This window comes from Barbatula barbatula (assembly GCF_947034865.1).
Source record: "Barbatula barbatula genome assembly, chromosome: 2".
Classification (NCBI taxonomy): Eukaryota; Metazoa; Chordata; class Actinopteri; order Cypriniformes; family Nemacheilidae; genus Barbatula; species Barbatula barbatula.
This window is the reverse complement of record NC_136767.1, coordinates 15416545-15436195: the sequence shown is the minus strand read 5'-3', so window position 1 is coordinate 15436195 and position 19651 is coordinate 15416545. Positions and strand designations below refer to the sequence as shown.

General features: G+C 40.3%; 1 protein-coding gene across 1 annotated transcript; it reads right to left on the bottom strand.

Annotated features, from left to right (window-relative positions):
* Nucleotides 1-1170: 1170 nt before the first annotated feature.
* Nucleotides 1171-18242, bottom strand: nyap1 (neuronal tyrosine phosphorylated phosphoinositide-3-kinase adaptor 1; the record flags this gene model as incomplete). The annotated part of the gene is made up of 6 exons (XM_079451362.1): nt 1171-4306; nt 6748-6851; nt 7994-8221; nt 8849-10576; nt 10845-11242; nt 18058-18242. 6 exons carry the CDS (start codon nt 18240-18242, stop codon nt 3950-3952), a joined length of 3000 nt encoding a protein of 999 aa, XP_079307488.1. The 3' UTR covers nt 1171-3949.
* Nucleotides 18243-19651: the final 1409 nt, after the last annotated feature.

The window sequence follows — 19651 nt, the reverse complement described above, 5'->3', positions numbered from 1 at the left end:
GGTATTGTGAGTAGATTTAAACTTTTTAATTAAAGGTTTCAACAACATTGTTTGTGCTGTTTGCTCTATTCTATTCTATTCTATTCTATTCTATTCTATTCACCTGTAGATATGAAATACTAAAGTACTTAATCCGAAAAGGCAAGAGTCCAGTAAGTAATCGTATGGAATAGTATGTCATTCTAATACAGTATTCACCAATAACAGACATTAAAGGGATAGCTCAGCCCAAAATGAAAACTCTATTACAATTTACTCACCCTCTGGTCATTTGAAATATTTATGACTTTCTTTCTTCTGCAGAACACAAAATAAGATATTTTGAAGAATGTTGGTAACCAAACAACGGCAGTACAAATTTACTTGCATTGGTTTTGTGTCCATACAATAGAAGTGAATGAGTGCGGCCATTGTTTGGTCACCAACATTCTTCGCTGGATGGGTGATCATTTTCTTCAGTTAAACGAGAACAAGACTGAAGTCATTTTATTTGGCTCCCCTCATTTGGTCAACGCCCTGTCCTCTAGTCCAGGACCCTTGCAAGCAAATATCCGTACTCATGTAAAGAACTTGGGTGTTGTTTTCGATTCAGAGTTAAAATTCAACAAGCAAATAAACTCGTTGTGAGTGCTATTTTTTGGAGATTTAGAGACAGTTATTCATGCCTTCATTTCTACAAGGCTTGATTATTGTAATACTCTGTATGCTGGTGTCAACCAGTTTTCCCTTTCACTTTTACAACTCATTCAAAATGCTGCAGCCCGTTTTTTAATGCAAGTGGGAGCATATCACTATTTGTTAAAGGTGCTATACAAATAAAAATGACCTTGACCATTCTTGGAAGTATCTTCTTTGAGCTTCTGCAGATGAAAGAAAGTCATGAAGGTTTGAGTAAATGAAAACACAATTTTCAGTTTTGGGCGAACTTTCTCTTAGACAATATCTACATAGTGTGACTGACAAATAGATCGTTTACACAGCACCTAGTCTAATGTATGTGAAAAAAGAAACCCCAGAAAGTCAGAATAGTGACAATGTGAATAAATAAGACTGTTATCCCATAGGTCTACCGTAGGAACACAACATTTACATCTATGTGAATTGCAACACAATCACTTTCACATTCTCTCTCTCACACACACTCAAACTCGCACACGTGATGTTCTGTTCATCATATAAAATTTATTTCATGACGATATCAATGCAAATATAGCACTACAGTGATTTCCAAGGTACACCGTATCTTACCATACCAATATATTATGGCACTCATAATATGGCCACCGTTTATGTAGACACGCAAAGCCGACAGTTTCTGTAAACTAGTTTACCCAATAATACTTAAGATACCCTTTTCATCTTAATAAATTGCCACTAGATGATTATTTATTATATCTGAAGTACAAACTGGGCACAATTTAGACTGGGACGCATTCCAAACCCTTACTGAATGTTTAAGGGAATTCTTTGAGAACTCCCAGCATGCATTGCACCAGCCCTCCTCTACTATGGTGGTCCTTCATTCTGTTTGATAAAGACTGTATTTAAAATGGCCCTCTGGGTGGTGCAGTGTTGCCATGAAACCTTGGTATTATGGTAACATGTCGAACCCATCATTGAAGAGTTGCCTTCACATTTCTCAGTAGTGTTGCCAGGGTGACAACTGTACAGGTTGGTGCTGATAACTAGTCAAAAAATAACAACAACGGTTAAATACAACCACCACAACAACTGAGAAACATTCAATTGCCAACAGTTACAGAAGGATCCACTCCTTGGAACTCCATTCTAAAAATAAATAAATAAAGTACCCTAAAAGATCAAGAAATTGAATAACAGAAGTGAGGGATATGTAAGCAACGGTAGTAATATAGCAGCATAAGTACTTAAAAAAGAACCAAATGTTATTCCAGCTGGGTGTATCTGTACAGAGACACAAGAGTGTGTTTGTGAGGGTATGAACGCAATCGGACTTAAAAAGTTGCTTAAAGGGACTTGCATGACACTAGCCAGAAAAAAGGATGGTGTTGGTTTGAGACTTTGCCTTTAGTAGAGAAGGCTCACCTATTAGCGGTCCTTTCAGTACAGTGTAGACAGGTAGCCACAGATAAAACTACTAAATTTCTTTATAAAACAGTTAAACACCTTGTACTTTTATACATTATATGCTACAATATAGTTATTGATTACAAGTATGAAAGTGGAAATAATTGCTACATAATCAATACAGTTGTACATGTCTATTTTACAACTTTTAACACTTGTGAACTTTTTTTCTCGTCGTTGTTTGACCTTGGGAGCATGTGAGTTGATTTATTTTGTGCGTACAGGTTCCAGCATTTGTTTGAGGAGCACTGCTGCATGTTCTCATTCCAGCAGGGCACTTGAAGTGTACTGTATATATGCATGTGTATGTATGCAAGGTGAAATTTGATGGAAAAAGAAATAATTTTTCTTTTTCCCCTAAGAAAAATGATGACAAGCTTCACTCTATCAAGTGTGATGTGATTGACAAAGACTGTTCATATTTGTGGTGATCTTCACTGTTAACCAAAAATCCACTCCAGCTCGAGACTACATTTCCAAATGGATTGAAATTGGTAGAGTTGCGTGACAACCCAGAATGAATGTAAACTAATATAAATATGCTGAATACAATGACACGTGTTAATGCACTCTATACACTGGTCCATACATTCTTTTCAATAAAGCTATTCCTCTTGACCTCATGAATGGCACATTTGTAAATCATGTTTTCTGTGAATATTACAACATTTTTTAAATAATGCAAATCTAGATGTTATTGGTTATCCATCTCCATGATTTTGTTGGAGTATGATGGACTGGGATTAATATCGAGATCAGTCTTCTGTCTGAACAATTTGCTACAAAAGTCACAAACTCGACTGCTTTCTTCGATTTCTCAGATATGGAGACTCACATGGCACAGCACTCTTCAAATTGGCACTCAATAGGCAGTAATTAGACAAATGGATCGAAATGACCACTTTTATACAAACTAAAACAGCCCTTCATCATCCATAACTGGTTTGGAATATGTAGGCAAGAGTGTACACCTGTTTATATTTTGATATTCTGTAACTTGAACTTCATCAACCTTCTACCTTGCGCTGCTATTTTGTCCCCTTTTGCGTCACTTCCCCTGCAATCTATGTCCAATTTTACACACCTCTAACGCAACGTTTTCCAAATTCACCATGACACACAAACACACACCCACACCCACACACACACACACACACACACACACACACACACACACACACTGTCACTCTTCTGGAATGTAAAAAAAACATCAGTCCAGTAGATGCCCAGGAAACAGCAGCATAATTGAGTAAATCTGGTCAGTAAAAAGTCACAAACAGTTTATATGAAGACAATCCCACTAAGTTATTTCAGTGTCTCTTCATTTTATACACAACTTAAATTTTGATCATTTTTTATTCTGTAGAAGAAAAGAACGTAAATTCTCCCCACTTATCCTTTATATTTATCAGAGTACAAACAGCATTGCACTCCAACGGTTTCCAGTGTGTTTGAAAAAGGTTGTAAACTCAGCAGCACAGGTTATATTTGCAGCAGATCTGAGAGGGTTCGAACTGAGGTGGCTCTCTAGGGTTTTTTTTTGGAGTGTGTGTGAATCGGTGGATCAGGGCTGCTGCAGTTATATGGCACGTGAACACTGAGTGAAGAACTTCTCTCCGGCTTCTACAGAGAGACTGAATCTAAATCATGCTATTTTTTCAGCAGAACGTCTGTACTATACAATCTTAATTCTCCATTTTGCTTTCCAGTGTTTTTAAATCTCTTCATTCAAAGGCCACTTTTCTCATTTCCAAAAAATCCATATCTTTTTACAAAAAGAAAAAACACATCTCTCAAGTCATTTTTTTCTTACTCTCTGCCTCCCATTATCTCCTTCTACTGGTCAGATGGCCGTGTCCCAAACCACAGCCTGTGGCCTCTGGCAGGGCGGCGTTCCAGTCTTTCGTGGTTCTGGTGTCCTCCGCCAGCTGGGTAAAATAGGCATGCTGTCCTGCTTACATAAGCTCTTATCTGGCCTGCGATGAGCTTTAATCTCCTTACATAGGCAGCGTTTCCTTTCGATCACCTCCAGGAGCTTGCCGTCACGCTGGGACGGGGTGGTCCCCGTGCTGATGGGTACCTGGGCCTGGGCAGCAAGCTGAGCCAGCTGCTGGAACTGGAGCTGGACCTGCTGCTGATACTGCTGCTGCCGGCTCAGTGATGGACTGCAGGGTGACTTTAACTGCGAGAGTGCGTGAAACTGGGGAGATTTAGAGAATAAGAACGACAGAAAAACTTTTAGAAAAACTCTCAAACACATTTTTCTTGATCAAATGTAAGTTTTACAGGGGGACGGCATTTCTCATAGCTATTTTCTATTTCACCGCGGCTTTGATCTCCTCACTACACCTTCAGGAAAAAGTATAACATTTTACCTTTTACCTTTTACCATCACTGGGGTGGTACCCATAAAGGTTTCTGTTCGTACCTCTACAGGTATAACATGTTGGACATTTTTGGGTACATAATCGTACCCTAAAGCGGTGATTCTCAAACTTTTTGTTGTAAGGTCCTCTTTGTGTAAAGTGCATCGCTTTGTGGCCCCCCAAATAAAGACTTATAATCTGTGGTCCCCCTGGATCAATATTGGGGCTCCTTAACTTAACCTAAAATTTGGGTGAACTAATCCCTAAGTACATTTCAAACTTCTTTTCTTCTTATACAATTCTTAATAAAACGTCTTACAAAACCAGGTAATACACTTCCTTAATACTGACTGACCAACCAGCAAGTTCACTTGCCACAGGTGATTTTTGCTTTCATTTACTTTCGGAGCTGGACTGGGTGTGTGCTCTATGCTATATCAAACAGCACCACCAGATAGCGGCATAGCGCCAACTCACAGCATCATTCCACACTCCTACTCTGAAAGAGAAGGTCAAATCAGCTCACAGAGTCAATCTCTGTGCGACACACACACACACACGTATCGACTGCGTCAGCATGTGAACTTTTGCCAAGAGACAACAGCACACCAGGGGAAAAGAATAGAGGCTGCTGCTCAGCGCCTAACATACGGCAACGTAAATTGAAAACGAAAGATTCTTGCTCGCATGTTGCCAGTTTCACGCCAGTCTCTCCTGGAGTATATAACACAACCCACACACCACTAGAGTTCCACAAACAGGAATATCCCCATCAATTTACACCCAAAACATGAATCTACCGCACGCACGTGTTTGCAGTCTGCCTGGTGCTCTCCAACATATTCAATGTTTAAAACTCTCAAAATGGCTCTATCAAAACTGAGACAGACACTATGATGCCACAATCAAAGCCTGTCACAGACCGGTGGCAGAGAGACACCAGCAACTGCATCGGGTTTGATCATTTCCCGACTGTCTTTCTGCCTGCTTTCTGGACTGACAGAAAATAGAAATTCAAAAAACATTTTGTTGCACTGCCGCAACTGTTTTCTCCGCCCATCTGCTGCATCTGTCGCTTCGCTTTTATTCTGTCACCCTCTGTTTTCTATTCTATGCTGCATTTCTCTGCCTCTCTCTCTTTGTCTGTCTTTCCCCTGCTGCATTTGTCTGGCTCTCTCTCTCTTTTTGTATTCATCATCCCCCTTTTCCTCTGCACCCGTTGACCCTGCAGCGGAGCGCAGTGCTGAGTTACAGACTTGTTTGGGTGGAGATGCTGGTGACTCAATGGGGTAAGAGATTTACCTAATGACTGTCTGGAACAGCAGCCACAGGGGTACAAAACGGAAATGAAATTAGTTACAGATCACCTGCCGTAACTGTCAAAGCTCGGTGTCAATTACACTTGCGCATGTTAACCAGTTCTACTGAATCCAATTAATTACTGGAGTATCCAGACTGAAGAACAGCCTATATCATTTCAAGGCATTTACTGAAAATTGGAGCTAAAAAGCTTAACAGTACTTGACTCGTCAGGCTGGTGTGTGAGGTGATTTAAAGGTCATTGCAACAGCATCCATAGTACTGACAATGGTTTTGATATCTTACTGTTAGGTATTATGGTATTGCAATTAATCTTAAATTTAATTTATGTAATGACAAGAAAAATAAATACTATACTCCACTAAGAGATAATACATTTGTTTTTTTCCCCATATGTGACTCTGGATGTTTTATAATCTAATTATGAGATTAGGAGCATTAAAGTTTGCACCATTCATTTCACTATGTTTCAATCTTTGACATGGCATTACTCAGTCAAAATAAAAAATATCAAGGCTATATTTTCAGAGAGTGATCTTAACTTAATATAGGGTGACTGTGTAGAAAACAAATTTACAAAATAAAAGTGACTTTAATTTTTTTTCACAGGCGTGGTTGCATATTTCCTGGAATTAAAAAGTTAGGTAATCACTAATCTAAACCATCAAAATTATATGACTATAGTGTATAAATCATCTCATCTGAGAAAAGTAACATAAGTTTGGAACAGGATGAAGCTAAGCAAATAACAGAATATACATTTACATTACATAATATATCGATTGTTTTAATAATACTGTTGATAGGCCAAAGCTTATTTTAACACTGTACCAGGAGGTCTTACTGATAATTTACATATTACAGTACTTGCTTACTTAGATAACAATAACACTGCAAGAATGATTCCCTGAGTATGTGTCTATCCCGAGTTAGTCCCAATTTAAAAGTGAGATACCTGGTTAAGTACTTCTCTGGCTGGCAGGCTGCTCTGTCTTTGAACGTCACCCCCCACTTGCCTCACTCCTGATGTGGAGGATGACCTGCCAAGGCGACCCAACTCTATAAAAGGTTAAAAACACTGTTAATTTCAAGAAAGTCGTCAAGCCTAAAGCTAACATCAATTTAATGTCTAGTTATCGTAAACATTCATAGCATTAACCAATTCCATTATCATCTTGCTGGATAGTATGAATAATGAACATGGTTTAACTGTGCAAGTCACTCATTGATTTGCATGTGTTGTCTATGTGGTTGTAGCACCCAATACACAAGGTTGTGGGAAATGTAGCTGAGTACCACAATCTGCCATTCAGCATTACTCCATCACTGCCATCCAGGGAAATAAACCAGTTCTTTAAAATGCTCAGCTACACTATCCATTTACATATCTGCTTGCTTATAACATTCTTTTCCATCATTGATTTTCGTTTGATGCATTACTACTGCCATGGTACACAAACAACATCTTAAAATCTGTTTACCATCAGCTTTTCGTGCATGGTAAGAGAGAAATGGTAATTTCATCAGGCAAACACCACTGATATTTCGGAATCCAGTGCATTTTAGAATGAACCTAATTTAAACAAAAAGGATGCATGTTCACACACTGATCTTTCTTTTTATTATTATTACTTATTTTATTTCTTTTCTTTTAACTCTCGACTCCCGAGCTTTGCTAAAAAATCCTATACGTACTACTTGTGCATGTTAAAAGGGCAAAAAAAACTTTAACAACATGAACAGAATATATATGACACAACACAATACCGTATATGCCCGTATAGGACCGGGTTTAGTTTGACTGTGGGTGGTATAAGAATAAAATGCATGATGTGCCTTGGAATACTGAATGTATAATGCAATATGATTATTCATTCTTAAATAGCTGGAGATTTATGGGGTGATTTATAAAGTGACAGCCTGCTTACCTGTTAGCAAGTTCCAATACTGTGTTGTAAGAGAAATGTAATACAAGCGTACTGTATACTGTAGCAAGTATATCCTTCATTTATTGTTTCAGTGGACTGGTTTTCAACAACACTGACTGTATTCAAATACTATAGTTTATTTTTAATTATTTCTATAAATTTTTTTTTGATCTTTTATCCTACACTCTTGATCTTTATCCAGATTTTGGACTAGTAAGGTCACGACAGAGGCCAAGAGAAACTTGCACTAGTGTCAGTTCAGTTGGATCTCACCTCCGTTGCGGCATGCTGGGAAGGTTTGGCAGGGTAAAGGCAGTCCAGCCCGTATCAGTCCTCTCAAACCTGGGGGTCCGTCCGCCCCAGCCAAACTTTCACTGTGTCTCCCTGTTGCCCGCACAGGAATACCAGAGTGTCCTCCGCCCCGCATAGATATTCCAATATCATCCCTCTCTCTCCTCAACAGAGCATCTGCACTGCCATTCCACACATTTCCATCTTCCTCTATAGAGCAACAAAACAAGACAGAAAAATGCAAATGCTGTAAGTGTGTGCAACATAGCAAGAAATGGAGACAGATCAGCAAAACAAAAAGCGACGTATAATATTCATGACATGACATTTTAGATATAAAAGTAATTAAATAAATTAAAGTATTTTTCATTTCTCAGATTGATCTGTTTGTCACTATAGCAATGCAAATATACAGCTGCAGAAAAACTTAAGAGACCATGTCAAAATTATTTTCAGTTTTTCTGAAATAACTATTTATAGGTAAAATTATAATTAGTTGTGAACTACTACCAATTTCACTATTAAGAATATTGTTTCTACCTGCATTTATTTGAGGAAATGAAAAACTGCAGAAACCTCAAATACTGCAAAAAAACAAGTAAATATTCACTTTTAAGTTATACATCAGTGACATTTGTACATGTGTTTAGGAAAAGTTCAAAGCAAATCTTTTTATGTGATAACTTCTGTTGGGTGACTTTATGTCACTGCTAAGGTTTGATTTTGTTGGAAAAATTTTGATTATATGAACATTTTTAATGATCTCTCAACTTTTTCCACGACTGTACATTTAATGAACATAACCCCAGTAATAAACACAATTCTCTCTTCACTCACTCTCCGTTTCTCGACTCCCATGACTGAATGACAATTTTCTATGCATGGGCCAGTAAGCCTGTTCATCGGTGAGTCCCAGGCCAGCTGCACTCTCCCATGGAATGAACCCAGTCTTTGCCTGAAATGCATGGGTCGCAGATCCAGTTTTAGGGTCCACATGCAAGGACGGCAACAGGGAGCCTCCGCGCAGGCTGTCATAGGCAGGTGGCCGGCGAAAACCGACGGAGGGATAGGTCCAGAGCAGCGGACTGTCGGAGGGAGGAGGTTTGTAGGCAGGCAGGCCGTGAGACAAGTGAGGGGTGTGTGAGCGGTGCATATGTGAGCGTGACGGCGAACGGTGCAAATGTGATCGTGACGGTGGACGCTGTGTTGAAGAAGAGGAAGGTGTGGTGGCTGCTGTTGACGATGACGTTAGACTCGGGGTCGGCGTGGTGCTTGTACCGGTTTGAGAAGTGTGCGCATAGGTGTTCGAGATGACGGTATCACTGTGACTGGATGACGGTGTGCTCGAATCTCTCTCCCGATCCCGATCTCTGTCTTTATCTCGATCTCTCTCAGGTTTCTCAGACTTGAGCAGGAAGCTGACCGACTTCCCCTCCTTAGGCTGTGTTTGTGTCTGGGTGGAGGACTGTGACGAACACTGCCCTGACCCTTTGCTCAAGCTCTCTTTCTCAGGTTTTCGGTAATGGTGATAGTGGGAGGGCCTGTGGTGTGGGTGATGATGATGATGGTGGTGGTGGTGGGAATATGGAGAGGAGGATTTGGATGATGGAGGGAGGGGAGTGGAATGACTACGGGCTCTAAGTCCCGGTGCTGGTCCCAGCTGCCCATCTTTCCTCTCCTTCTCTCGTTCCTTCTCGACTCCAGAGGAATCTTTGGAATTGCTGGTGGAGCTCATGCTGGAGGAGGTGCTGGTAGACACAGGCAGGCTGGAGGCTGACTGCACGCTGATCTTGGCCGAGCTGGTCTTATGCTGAGCCCCCACCCCACTGGAGGCAGCTGCTGGCTGGGGAAAAGCCAGGAGCGGGGGCTTGTGTTGAAGCAGGTTAGGAAAGGGTGCCGGGATCTTACTGGTGCTGGGCTCATGTTCCTGCTTGGCTCCTGGCAACAGGAAGGGCGTTGGGGCACGAGGAGGGTGCGGTGAGGACGAGAGCGGTTGAGGTACGGGAGTGGAGGAGGCAGAAGAGCAGGATGAGGGAAGAGGTGAGGAGTGGGAGATGGAGACGGTGGCTTTAGACTTGGAGGAGGAAGCGCAGGACGGAGAGGAGGATGAGGGACGCGGGAGAGAGGAGGAGGTTGAGGAAGATGAGGAGGAGATGATTGAGGCGTGGTATGCTTTGGATGATTTGATTCGCTCGTGTTTGAGCGGCAAGCGCCGATGGGCTTCTCGAGCTGCGTCGTCTGGTAGGGGGTACTTCATCTCTTCATAAATAGCTTCTCCTTGGTCTGAGTCAGAATCGGGCGTGGTGGCAGAGGGTGTCAGGGGATGAGGAGTGGGGGCACTGTGAGTTTCTCTGGTAAAAACCTGGCCCACCATCTCTATGTAAACCGGCTCATCATTTCCGCCCTCACGCCGTAGAGAGGGCTCAGAGCTCTGGAAAGGAAGGGGTGTGGTCGGGACTCGAGAGGGTGGTGGGTCAAAGGACAGCTGTGTGCTTGGACTCCGTTTGGGCTTTAAGGGAGGAACTTTCCGGCCTGACATGTCACCTGAATCGGATTTCTTCATTGCTGAAATCAGAATAAACAAAATAATGAAACATAAGTAAAAAAAAATAAGATGGACCCAACACACAGAGAACACAAGTCATGTCTGAACAGCGTTAACTTTTTGACACATTCCTGAGGTCAATATACACGTCTGACTTGTAATCTATCAAAATTGAATTCAATTTGAAATAACTTAATTTTTTTGTCAAAATTTAGTGTCTACTTTCCAAATATGAATGCACCATTAGTTTAGAAAAATCTTGTCCTCTACATGCCCCAAAAAACATACCATTCCTCTTCTCTGAGTGTTTTGATGGGTGATTAGGAGGTGGAGGTGGCGGAGTCTCTGGTGGTGCATGGACCCCACGGGAAGTATGTTCCTGCTCCTTGCTGGAGGTGAGTCGGGTGTTGGGGTGGCGTTTAGGCTTAGCAGGTGGGCAACGGGATGTATTTGATAGGTTTTGGGGGTCTGAGTCTGGATAATAGCCATTCTCCATCTCTTCCTCCTCACCAGTGCCTACAGCATGGCAGGACTGAGAACGTGGTGCCATGGCGGCCACACAAGAATGGGGCGACAAGTCCTGAGATGCCGGCATCGTCATAAATCCCATTCGGAAATGACGCCGAAATGACGCCAGATCCCGAACCTTCCCAACCGTTGCAGAGGAGGCATCTTTATAATTAGAGCTGCAAGAGAGATAGACAGAGTTAGGTCTGGGCATGAGAGATGGAATCAGAAATTGAGAGAAATGAATTATTTCTCTGTGGAGAGATTCTTTATGGGATTAGAATAATACATTTGTTTCTTATTGTGCTGTAGGCCATCTACCATTTCTTCTCTCTCTCCTTATTTCTACTGAAAAAGCTCTATTAATAGCTCACAGTCAATTTCATTTTTGTCTCTAAAGCCCCCCTTTACATTCTCCTCAGCTCATTTCCTGACTTAAAACAACCCCCCCAACACAGACCAATGCCTAAATACTCACACACACATACAATGAGTTTCTTCCATCCTGGCAGGACCCCTTGGAACTCACATATTCTTGTGAGTTCACCTCACGAAGACATTGTTTATTTGTTTTTTGCCTTTGCATTCTGTTTTAAATAGGAAAGTTGACAGGAAAGTGTAGGGAGATTTTGGGGAAGGGGATGGATGGCATCAGGATTCGAACAAGGGTAGCAGGTGCAGTTGCACTATGTGTCTGTGCTCTAACCGCTAGGCTATAAGAGCCGACATTGTTTCATTGTTTGTGAGGACCAAACAGTCAACAAATTCAAAGTAAAACATGATTTTACTCGATTATCAGCCTTTATTTCTACTGAAGACCACCTCACGTCACAGTTTTTGATGTGTTTCACTATATTTGTGAAAGTATTTTACAAATCTTTTCCACGTCCACGCTTCATCTCTTGTGCCTATGACATCACATATCTGCGAACATTGTTTCAGCTGATCTTTCACTCTCTGCCCCAATACAAATAAAGACTTTGTCCACAGGCTCTCTCTCTCTCTCTCTCTCTCTATCCATCGCTCTGCATCTCATCTTTTCTCATTGTCCTCTATCTGTAAGCATGCACTCCCTCTGTTTCCACGGCAACTGGCTTGTCATTTGTTTATTGTTTGCTGATTTTTGAGAGCACACACTGGCATATGCACAAATAAAAATACACAGACAGGCTAATTCAGGTGTGGCATAGTAGTGGGTGGTAAATAGTGGGCTTCCATCAGTAAAAACACAATACACTTACAAAGAGAAATTATTCACTGTTACTGTTTTTTGTGGGGGCATGAAGGGGAGCTAGAAGAGTATTTTTCCATTTTACAGTGTTACACTGTGGAAAATTATATTGAGCAACTATTGCACTTGTAGTAACTGAGGAGACTGTAAGTTTTGTTTTTAAATTCTTTGGCTAACGTAAAAAACATTTTTTTACATACAGTATACAGTACCATAATTCATGTTGAAAGCAAATGAAACCTTTATCGGCATGGCTTTATTTTCATAGTCTACTTTAGATATTTTACAAATTATAAGTAAATTCTTGTCAACTACTAGTCAGTAGAGTATTATTATATTGTCTCTCAACTTATTTTAATACCTAATCTCCTTACCCCAACTCTAACCCTAATCTTAACGTAACACTCCATTGAGAGTTAGTTGAAATGTAGTTGCAAAGTCAGTCAAATTTCTAAACTGGACTAACATGCAACCCATTTTCTTCTAAAAAAACAAGCCTGGAAAGCAAAAGAAAAACTTTGCTTTCCATTACCTTCTCATTAGAGATATTCATGTAGCTCTGTTGTCAGGCAGAGGGCAGAGAAGATGCTGAGCTAGTCACATAATAATGCAGCACAAATGCACTAAAGGATTATGAGTAAAACACATAGAACATGAAGTGACCATGAAAACATCACAGTAACATCCAGGTATGAGCTCAACAAATGCTTGACTGAGTTATTATATCATTATTCTAGCAGTGGTGCCCAGATTTGTACAAAGAGTATGCACACAATGTACCTTTGACTACACCAGCACTTCAATAAGTGCATACAACTGTGCGTGCATTCAAATAAATACAAATGCAGGTAATATAGCATTCTGTAGAATGGTCTAGAATCAGTTTTACTCAAATCTATACCTTAACTTTTAGGGGACTGAAAAAACTGACTCTAGACCAGCGTCATTTTGAAACACTTAACTTCGTTTTTAATGTTGATTATTTTAAATAAACAAAATCTATGCAATTATTATATTATTTGGCATTAAAAATGAATCATCCAAAAATGTATCAATGCTTTGGTAGTTCTGCATACCATCGATCAAAAACCTGAGGTTGCCCCTGAAGTTCATGAAGGACAAACGGCTTCAGCAACACACTCCATAGTTAAATATTACTAATCTAAATCATTTATGAACCATGATGTTTATTCAGGGATATTTGGTTTATATCTACCTGACTCCTTTACGCTACATCAGAACAGTGTATCAACTATATGACCAGTTCTTCCTCAGATCTAATGAGCGGGAACATACTCATATGTCATTTGAGGTTTGTGTCTAAGCTGCAAACATTCTGTTCTCTCTGTACTCTTCTTCTCACTCCACGGGTGAGAAGTGGATTTTGGGTTGTTCACTTTCATCTGACACAGCGCTTCAAACAGTAGAATAGAAGCAGCGGAAACTGAAGCTACATGTCAGCTCTGAAAGAGGAATTTTCAACCAAGAAAAATCCATATCTCCTTTTTAGATATTTCAAGGTTAATCAACCCAGATATTGTATGTCCTAGAATACAGTGCACAAGCAATATTGACTAGTCTTAGATGTTTTAAATGTAGTTTTTTGTCTCCATTCACTGTAACTGCATGGAAAAGAGTGATCGGTAGAATCCTTCGACATTACACACAAAGTAAGGCATACGTTTGTCACGACATAGGATGAGTAAATGATGACTAAACTTTCAACTTTTTACTGCACTGTCCCTTCAGGTTGCACAACACGACTCTGTTATATGGCTGTAAGTGTTAAGTTTACATCCATGTTAAAAATACAATTTCAACAACTTTCAGCAGTTAAAGGATTAATTAGTTCACTTAAATACAAAGACAAAGAGATAGGAAGAAGAAAACCAAGAGATAGATGAATGAATGAGAATCATCTGCATTCAGCAGCAGAAGGGAAGAGGATGGAGGAGTGGGTGGATGAGAGAGGAAATGGACAGATCCTCCAGACAGAGGGAGAGCGTGGGTGAGTTACCTCTTGTGTATCTCTTTACGGCTGTGAGGAGTGAAAGAAGATAGAGAGAGGTGAAGAGAGTAAAGATAACTGCTTAAAGATATTGTGCATTTGTAATGCTACAGCACGTGTCTGTGAGTATCTGTATGTGCGCTTGTAAGAGTGCTTTATACAAAGGAGGCTAAAAGCAGGCCCCTTTTTTGGAGCTCAGGATGTGAGTTCTGCATGTGTCATGAATGTAGAACATGGTGCTGATGAAAAGCGCTTTGATGTCAATTCGCACAGGTGTCACGGACAATCATGTAAATGCATTTTCCTCTTTATCCAGATAGAGAGAGAGAGAGAGAGAGAGAGAGAGAGAGTGAGAGAGAGAGAGAGAGAGAGAGAGAGAGATCAAACCTGTGTTGTACAGGAGTTAGAAAGCATCTCAAGAACAAAACTGAAGACAAACTAGATCAAACTATAGCCAAATTACGGTATTGAATCTACATAATGAACCGATGGTCTTTTATTTTGTTATCAAATAAACCAAATGAAACAAGGACTCGAATCTCATGAGTATTTAAAGCCATGTAGTATTAGACTGGTTCATCAGACCCACCCTCCTTGCCCAAAGTTAACTTCCGGTCTGTGTGAATAGGTCGTGTAACTCTGTCGCTCTGTCACTAATGGTTCTTCTGCTGGTAACCCAAAATAATGCTGGCTAAACATACTTGCTAAACCTGCTAGCTAATGTAATTTACTTTACTTTCAAAAACAATCTACAGGGACTGTATTATTTGTGGATGTGTAGAAGAAGTTACGTTTGGGCCACAAAAACTTTATATACGCTTTTGCTAATATTTAAGGAATGTTTTAGATATTTTATGCTGGTTACACGTCTAGGGTGTTTGACCTGCCGTGGATAGCTGGAACACACTGAAGCACCCCCTGCAACCCCAATAGAGAAATCAGGAATGAAAGGATGAACTATATATATATATATATATATTGTAAATAAATGATTGTGTTTGTATTTAAAGGAGTTGTATAAATGTACACCTAGCAGTTGAGCTTGGTATCGCAGTCTAAATTCAAAATATTGGCGAGGGTTTCTCCCCGCCCCTCCTCAGACTCCACGCTTACAGGAGATGCCAGGCACCTGTCACTTAAAGAGTACATATTACGAAATCATGCAAATGACATTCCTTGCATTGTGTAATGTTGCCGTGTGTGAATGTAAGCAGTCTGCAAAGCCGAAGGTGAATGAATAACAATTTATTAGCTTGGAAAAAAGGGAGTCGACTCTGAATCACGGAAATGAGTGGTCCGATTCGCGAACTGTCACTTCATAAAGTCCCTGCCTACGTTTTGTTAGGACTGCCCGCAAAAAATTCACTCTCGTTTCAGAAGTTGCGTCCTCAGGAGGTCGTATTTTCGGGCCATAGTTGTTATGTTTGGTGGAAAGGACTGTATAATTTGACTGGTCTTTAAAGGTTTATGGCCGCCTTTTTCACAATAGTGCTGTCTTGTTTAAATAACCATAATAAAATTGTATTATTATTCCTCATAAATTATAAAATAATATAGTAATTCTTTCTGTTTCCAAAAGTAAATGTACTGGAAAGGATGTAATCTTATGTCAGACCCAGATTGTTTGTTTGCTGTAATATGCTGTGATTGTCGCCAACTGGCGAACGAGCTGTCGAAATACACTAGTGCAGGGGGGTCAACTGGCGGCCGCAGGCCAGATCCGGCCGGCCAATAATCTTTACCTGGCCCGCCATAACATTTAAAATAAGTGGAGAGACTTTAAGAATGGTGCGCTTTAAGAAATGCACGTCCTGACTACGCCACATCTCTGAAAGTCCAAAATGCTGCTATTCAATATAAAAGTAATTGTAATTTTTTGACGTCTTATGAAGCGATATGTCTGTCAAAGATACGTTTTGTTGTTTAACCTTATAATCCACAGACACAGGCAGTCGGTTTGCGCACGCATTAGGTGCAGATCTTGCACTACAAATGATCTACCCTTCTAAGTGCTCAGGGCACATGAATCCGATTGGATTCACCCGAAGTTTTTGCACAGATCAATTGATTCAATTTATAAGATGCCAGTTTACATCACAAGGGTCAGGGATTAGCCTACTTTTGTGCTGAATGTATTAACGTTTGGACATTTATTCATTTGACTTTCATTAATTTAACCAAATATCTTCATAAATATCTTGAAAAAACAAGGTCACCCACATCTTGGATGTACTGGGGTAGTGCCGGCCTGTCCAACAGGCAATACTGGGGCCCCACCAGGGCCTCAAAGCTTACGCATGTTTGGTTACAATGCTTGTAACCAAACATGCGTAAACTAATTTAAAATAAATCAGAACGATGTCCATCATCCTCTTAAATGTAACCCACATAAAAATACTATCATAATGTACTATAGTAAACTGTGGTAAAATTCTATAGAATTTACTCCCTGTCTTAACTTATCTTTATTTAAATCTGTTTATATACAGTTGATGCACTATAATAGCTTTGTTTACTATGTTCCACTTCTACACGTAAATATATAAATTGTCCTCTTTGTGTGTTTTATTTTCACTTGTCAAAGTGAAGTGTTATGACAATTTTTGACACTAGTGGGCCATATTTAAGGTCTTGCCTAGGGCCCTACTACCACAAGCCCTGACTGGGGGCTGGGGGTGAGTCAATTGACAGCAATTTCATTTTTGTATAAATTAAACGCATTAAGGAACCGAAACAAAAAAAGACATTCCCGGACGGAAGACATTTCCATAATTACATACAGCTCCTTTAATACAATGTTACTTTAAACAAACCATTGGATTGCTTTCCATGCAATTGACTGCACTGCACATTAAAACCGACCGTGTAGACACACGTTGTTAATGGCAATAAAGTAATATAAATGAAATGATTAATTCATCATTAACATTTTTAATTGAGACAATGTAAATAAACATGCCATAAAACAGAACTGAAAGAGGTTTGGAGTGTAACCATTTTAGCTGAGACAGAAATACCAAACCTCCAGCTGTTTGTGACTACTTTTCATGAAAGGGTCTACTAATGTACTAAGACACCAGAGGGGCAGATTTTCCCTAAAACACAGGCTACAATCCAGCTCGCTCTCCTTTTCTGCCTTTTTATCTCTCAGGCAGAAGGAAGATTTGGACGTTTTGCATAAAAAGACACAAGTCTTTTCTTAGAGATAAGACTACTCTTAATATTCTTTGTCATATTTATCCATCACGCTCCCTCACTCGTTTTTCCTTCATAATATTATGATCTTACTCTCTTCCTTCTTTCCCTCCTCCCTGCTTCACCCATTTTACCTTCTCTACAGCCAGGATTTCACTAATCGTTTACTCCTGTCCCCTTCTTCAGCTTACCTTTGATTTAAGCCCTGTAAAGCATCAGTGTAACCTCTTCTTTCTCTCCTTCAATCTCCTACAAACTCTTAAAAAAATGTAGTGCATTTACTGACCCTCGAGTTTCCCCAAATCTGTTTAAATTACTTGGTTCTAATATACACAGAGAAAGATATTTGGAAGAATGCTTGTAACCAAACAGATCTTGGCCACCACTACCATAGTAGGAAACATGACAAAGGTAGTCATCTTCTTTTACGTTTATCGAGAAATGTATACAGTTTTGGAACAACTCAAGGGTGAATAAATGAAGACAGAATTTTCATTTTTGAGTGAACTGTTCCTTCAGTCATTCAGTGTAGGATCCTTCCATCTTTGCTCATCTGTTACCTTTTCTTGCTTTCCTGATCTCTGTGTCTCCAGTCCAGTCGACTTTTGCGGTACAACAGGTTCATGTCGCCTCTTGGGTGCTCCTCTTCACAGCCAATAACAGCACAGTGCAGCCACTGGCCCCGCCTCTCTATGTCACGCAGGAAATTCTCCACCGCCACATCCTGGGCGGAGCCAGAGCTCATGGTATAGAGAACCAATTATAGCAGTGGGGGGATTTTAAAGTGTTCCCTGTCCCAGTTACCTGAAAAAAAGTAAAATGCAGGCAGCGGGTTATTACGGTTCTTTGTGTACTCAATAACAAAATAACTGTAGTACTTCTTTGAATTTAATTGTGATATTGTCCTCTCCACTTTGACCAGCTCATTGACTGAGTAAACTAAAAAAGGATGCAGATTCCACGAATACTAACTGATGAATGATAATGGGTTCAGCTGAATTACAAAAATACCTGCACAGATAAATCATTTACAAGAAACTGCAATACTCCAAAAGAAAACAAGAATAGTCCCTTTTGGTTTCATAGTGACTTTAAAACTTTACAAATATAACTTTATCTTCATCACCATTGCACCTTCATCTGAATCTTTATTATAGCAACTTATAAAGGGAATGATCTTCCACTCTGTGAGGATCTGAGTAAGCACGAGAGGCTCAGTTGGGTGTAGGCCCCTAGGCTGCCCTGGCTGTGCCTGTGTAAATATGCAGTCTGTAATGCAGCCTGCCTGTCACATGTAGTACATAGGCTTTCTGTCACGAGAGAGAACTCAAGAGAGAACAAGTTAGCTAGAGTGAGAGAGAGAGAGAGAGAGAGAGAGAGAGAGAGAGAGAGAGAAGAAGAGATAGAGACAGATCGGGCAGCTTGTTGTGGGGCAGATATTCTACAGAGTTCTCAGAGTTTGAACGCTGGGCAGTACAATAGAGAGCTCTGATTGGCTAAAAAGGATACAGCTGTCAACTGCTGTGCTTTTCCAGTGTTTTTCCAACACAGGGAGAGAGGGGGAGAGAGAGAAAGATAGGGAGAGAAATATAGAGCAATGACGAGAAGAAGGTGAGCGGGTTTGTGTTGCTGAATGTGCAGATATGTGTATGTGTACTCTGTGGATGCAGAGCACATCAGCAGTATTGCTATGTAGGCCTACAGAGAAACATGGCTAGATCTTCTATTGTAGAAGTGTGAATGCCACATGTTTCATCAGACTGACCTTTAGTCAACAAACTCATTAACATCTATGATTAATGCACATTCAGGCATTTATGCAATCGTGCATCACTAACCAGCTCACAAACTCACACATGACTGACAAGATACGCACACAAACAAATGCAGACTGTTCACACGTGTAGTTTCCAGTCTCTTTAAAATCAAAGAAGAGCTATTAATGAAAAACAAATGAATTTATATAATTACTCATTGAGGCCATGCCTGCGATTTGAGCTTCATGATAAATTGGGTCACGACATACAGTAGAGAGGAGCTGGAGAAGAATATGGAGCAAAACATTGTGTCAATGAGTCATGGCGCTTATATCGACATTTTGGAACTTTTTACCCAGAGCAACAGAATGTGATGCTGTCCTGTACCTACAGAGAA